Genomic DNA, 5,264 nt, shown 5'->3' with positions numbered 1-5,264 from the left:
TAAATATATATTATTATAAGTCTTTTTATAAACTATTTCATTGTTTAAGCAAGGAGGGGAACACGCGACTGAGGACCACTTTAATCCCTCCTTCCCTGGGGAGGGAGAAGTGGAGGTCAGCTGTGAAACCACCAGAAAGCTGGCACGTTCCTTAGCAGAGACCCGGAGCTGGTTGGCTCGCAGGCACACGCAGACACGCACAGAGGGGACACGGATGCTCGTGTTCACTCAGTACGTCCTTCACAAGGATGTTCTTTTTTCCAGCTTGTGCTTTGTGAGAAAGTACTTGAAGAATTCATACACCGACCAGGCGATGGCCGTTGAAGGCATCTGGTAAATGACACGTGCCTGCACCCCTCTGAAATACCCCGAAATGCCCCCCAGCTGATAGACAGTCTTGAAGGCGTTCACCATGCCCGAGAGATGTCCGCTGATGTTCACGGAGCTCAAGGCCATGTTCTCTTGGGTGTTGAGCAAGGTCTTGCAGACATCCAGAGGAGTGGTGGCGGCGGCGGCCACGGCCCCCGCGATGGCACCGGAGACGATGTGGGACCGAGGGTTATACTCCCGGTGTGGGTTGATCTGCTCCTGCATGAATTCGTAGGTGATGAAGTGAATGGCCTGGAAGGGGACGTTCATGGTGAGCTGGGTGGTGTAGCTGCGGTAGAAGGCACCGAACCCCTCCGTCTTCTGCACTGTCCTTATGCACGCCAGGACGGACTTGTAGGGGGAGTTGAACATCTGCATCCGCTGCTTCACCACTGGTCCAGGCGACGGCCGCGGGGGGTGAAGGCAGGGCAGGCAGCAGCAGACAGGACAGACGCAGGGAGACAAAGACTTATTAGCTGAGGTACACCTTTCTTTCCTGGCCATCACAACACCCAGACCGAACCTTGCTCCAAGTCCCAACCATCCAGACCCAACCTCCCCTTCCAAGTCCAAACCGCTGCGACACAAACCACCATTTCTGTAGTGATGAGCTCCTTATCGACAGGCTCTTCCCAAAAGGCTGTACACCCCCTCTGCTTCCCTCAACCTGCCCGGTGCCCCCAAAAAAACCCAAGGCAACAAGCGAGGGAAGCGGGTCAGAGCCCCAGCTCAACAGCTCTCCACTTCCATGGGTTAATGCACTCCTCTCCTCCAGCTTCATCAAGGAACCTTGACTTCGAGCTAGAGAGGCATTAAGACAGACTGACAAGGACCCTGGGATGCGGCTGTAAGGATGCAGAGCTGTCGTGCGGAAACACCGACACGCCAAGAGGACAAGGGCAGAAAGGTGCCTAAATAACCGCACGTCACCTGGGATGTGGAACAGCCCCCACCTACAGTCCCAAGTCCTGAAACGGAACAACTTCCATTGACTTAAGCAAAAGGCCAATTAATTTAATTCATTTAATCAGGATATGATTAAAAGGATTTGAAACACTAGAGGCTTTTTTTTTTTTCCTTCAGAAAAACCTGACTTTGGGCCAATTCAGAAGTACAATACATTAACACTGAATAGCTGGCAGTCCAGCTAATTGCCTTCATTTTAGCTGCATTTTACATTTAATCCTCCTCATGGCAGACTCTACCTACCCAGGAAGGGTACACAAGGGTCCCATCGGCTGCTGCACCTGTCTAACAACATAACTGAGCTCGGTTTTATTTGGGTAGTCCAAAGCTTCCGAAAAAACCATAACCACTTCAATAAAGATGCCCTAGCAGAGTAGCAACAGTATCGTGTTAGCAAAGGTGACACCAGTTTTCCTGGAAAGTCAGGCAACGCAGACGCTGTGCAACCCCACGGCAAGCAAGGGAAAACAGCCAGGCAGAATTTATCCCTTTGCACTGGCCTGTCTGAGCTCATTAAAAGCTGGGCTGAGTCACTAAAGGAAAGGGTTTAAGCTGCTGAGATGGGGCAGGGTGTCCTCGGTGCTTTCCCAGGCTATAACGGGGCGCAGCACTCCCTCCAACAGCACAGGGCTTTACCTTCAGCGGGATTCATCACTGCGTCGTGGAGTAGTGTGGCCACGCTCCCAGCTATACCTGCAAGACACAAGAGCATCCTTCAAAAAAAAAAAAACACCAAACCACCAAAAAAAAAAGAGATTCAGAAGGCAGGGCTTGCTCTGGCACTGCCATCCACGGAGGCAGCAGCCGATGCTGCAGCAACACGGCTCATTCCCAGTGCAGAAAAACCCACCCAGAGCAGCTCGACAGACACCAGGACCCACTCACAGCCGTCACCTTTCTATTCCCTACAACAACTCGCAAGGTTTTGTCTCTGCAAGACACCACCGGCTTCGCTCAGCCTGCGTTGGACTGAGAAATGAGCAATGTTTAGAACTGGCTCAGCGCATCCATAATTAGGCATTTTCATCCGTTTACTCAGTCTGGTTTTAAACACTAATTGCACAGATTCTGCAAAGATCCAGCCAGCCATTAATGATTCTGCAGTTGGCTCTAGGACGGGCCGCCCGAGCCACACCTTCTCCTTTGATGTAGGTTTCCATCTCAAATTCTCTCTTGCCCAAATGACTTTCGGTCATTTCTCATTAACGCAGCGCTTCGGTTTTCCCGCTGGTACTCAAAGCCTGTAGCTACTTGAAAGGCAAACAGAGGAAGCATATTACTAGCAAAAAGCAGCAAGCCAGAAGGATATTGTATACCCTCAACTGAGTTGGTTGGGTCAAGTCAAGTGACTGCCACGGCAGACTCCTACCGTCACATCACGTCAAGGACCAGGCAGAAACGTGTTCTGCACAAACCGTTTTCTAACGCCCCTGGGTGCTCAATTAGAGGGTTTCTGCTGTTGCAGGGGTATTACCGGACCTAAAAGCAAAAGCCTTCCCGGTAGAAGCAAAATCTTGAACAAAGCGTGCGAGCACACAGGGGATGCAGTGCACTTCACCATGCTGGAGCTCCAGGGGAGACATCTGGAACAACCTGTGCTTCAACCCTCAAGAGGTTTAGTCGATGCCTCCAACAAAGCCAGAAACAGCCTGCGACTGCATCTGAACACCTCTTGCCCAATGTATCGATTACCTGTGCTAGAATAATTCAAGATTAAAGAGTAGTGCAGGAATCTAAATCAGACTAAGACTTTGGAGGGTGCACAACTGCCATCGGGGGCTTCGGGCCAGGAAGGGCTTCTCTACTCAGCCATCCCAACCATCTCCACCCTCTGGAAGAGAGATCTACCAAGCAGTCAGTAGTCCTCAGACAGGGCACAGGTTTCAGAGGAGCACGGCGAGCAGCACAAAGCACTCAAGTGGAGGGCAGGTGCCTACCTGACCTTCCCCTGCCTCTCCAGCACTCCCAAAACGGGTACCGAGACCCGCAAGGCTGGGCTTACGTTTGCATCTTGCATCCTCCCGTACGGGTATCTACAGCGACGGGCTGAATGCAGGCTGCCTACAGCAGATCTTCCAGGAGCAGAGCACAGCGAAGGATGCCAGGCTAAGGGTGTGAAGCGAGCAAGGCACAAGCTGTTAACCGCAAGCTTTTTTGTGTGTGTGTGTGTGTGTGTGTGTGCAAACCCCAAAAATACCATTGGCCAAGTGGCTGTTTCCTCCATGCTGGATAGTATCACTTAGAGACTTTTTCATTTTCTCATAGCAGGCAAAGTACATGGCGTGGGCAGGGCCAGCCCCCAGCATGGTGACATTAATCCCACGTAAAGGCCTCCAGAAACCCTCTGTAAGGACAATCTTCTTCAGAGCTTCGTACACGCTCCTGTACTGGGCTTTGGGGTCCGGCTGCAAGCTCTGCATCCTTGTCTGCAACAAAGCACACGAAGGGAGAGGCCTCAGTTACCCGTCCTTAACGCAACAAGCAGGAGTCATAAGAGTTAAAGAGCTGTGTGACTTCCAAGAGCATTAGAGGGGTCAATAATTTAGTCCCCGGTTGCACCCGCGCCGGGGCCACGACACTATTTATCCACGCTTCGCCTGCCAAGCCAAGTCAGACTAAGTCCATGCTGCTCTTGCGACACCAAAACATTACGAGGGTGCTCAGACAAGCGGAGGGAAGCGTAACCTCTGCTCTTGTTCGTGCAGGGAAAGTACAGGGAATTCAGCTAGAGCAGTTGTTCAAAAGACTCGGTGAAGAAATACAGTTAGGTCTTTAATTGCCTTTTGCTTACAACACTCCCAGCTCTCTGCCCCGGCTTGTTTCTCCTGCAGTTGCTCAGCTGCTTGTGACACTCGGTGTGCAGGATTAGTCCTCTCGGGTTGGGAAATAGGTTTCCTAGAAGGGTAAGCTGAGAAAATGGGGTACCTGCAGTAACCCCCACGTGGAAGGACAGACAGGTAAAGGTCACCCCGTTCCCCTGCACGGCAACCCAAGGAAGACCCCGGGGGGCCACCAAGAGGTTTCATCTGCATCTTGGTTCAACGGTCCTCCGTGGGCTTTTCTTCCACTGATCTTTTTGAAGCCAGCTAAGTTTCTGGCATCCAAAGCATCTCATTAAACTTAATTACGCACCGTGGGAAAAATGACTTCTTTTGGGTCATTTCAGGCTTCTGCAGACTGATGTCGTCACATACCAGCAACACTCAAAGCCCTTGCAATGACGATGCCGACCTGCGATGGGTGTTTGCAGGGCACACACCCCAGCCACAAGAGACACTGGCAGGGCTTAAACCTCACCAAAACCAAGGCAATCTTGAGCATCGAGATGCACAGGGCTCTGCTACTCCTGCCCACAAGTCCTGCCGGTCTGCATCACAGCTGATGATGCACCCCATCACACCGAAACTGGTCTGAAGCGATACAGCCTTTAAACACAACCGCAGAAGGCTCCGGGGAAAGGGCATCGCCATCGGAGACGAGTGTTTAGCAACCTGCAACAGGCTCCATCAAAGTAACGCTCTTTCAAGGAGAAGTTCGAGAACTGCAATTAAGAGGTCATTCGGGTCTGACGGGAAGGGATGCCCTCCACCCCATCGTCAGATTAAAGTTTTCCCCCCAAAGGATTTGGCAGCGTGCCGGCACCAGCACCGCCCTCGCAGGCAAAGCGACACGAGCGGCTCGGTCCTCGGCAGAGATTCAACAGCCCGTGAAAAAGCAAGGGCTGCCTACGCCACCTCCACGCTTCCCCGTGGGGACACAGCCCTTCTGGCTTCTTGGTTTGCTTCAGTAATTAGCCCGGAGGCAATACTACAGCTAAGCTTTACGGGCAAGATTAAGACAATAAAAGCGCTTCAGGTTTGGACCTTCGATTCCCCAAACCACTCCAGTTACCAGCAACCGAAGAGCACTTTCACACAGGCTTTACTGAG

General features: G+C 51.9%; 1 protein-coding gene across 1 annotated transcript; it reads right to left on the bottom strand.

Annotated features, from left to right (window-relative positions):
* Positions 1-240: 240 nt before the first annotated feature.
* On the bottom strand, positions 241-3,761 carry SLC25A37 (solute carrier family 25 (mitochondrial iron transporter), member 37; the record flags this gene model as incomplete). Its single annotated transcript, XM_009699061.1, has 3 exons — positions 241-761; positions 1,972-2,028; positions 3,533-3,761. Coding segments are annotated over 3 exons (807 nt in total), but the record flags the coding sequence as incomplete, so codon positions are not given.
* Between the last annotated feature and the right edge of the window lie 1,503 nt (positions 3,762-5,264).

The sequence above is a fragment of the Cariama cristata genome, unplaced genomic scaffold (genome assembly GCF_000690535.1).
Source record: "Cariama cristata isolate BGI_N322 unplaced genomic scaffold, ASM69053v1 scaffold12024, whole genome shotgun sequence".
NCBI classification, from domain to species: domain Eukaryota; kingdom Metazoa; phylum Chordata; class Aves; order Cariamiformes; family Cariamidae; genus Cariama; species Cariama cristata.
The sequence above is the reverse complement of the archived record's forward strand: the minus strand, read 5'-3'. Positions and strand labels throughout refer to the sequence as shown.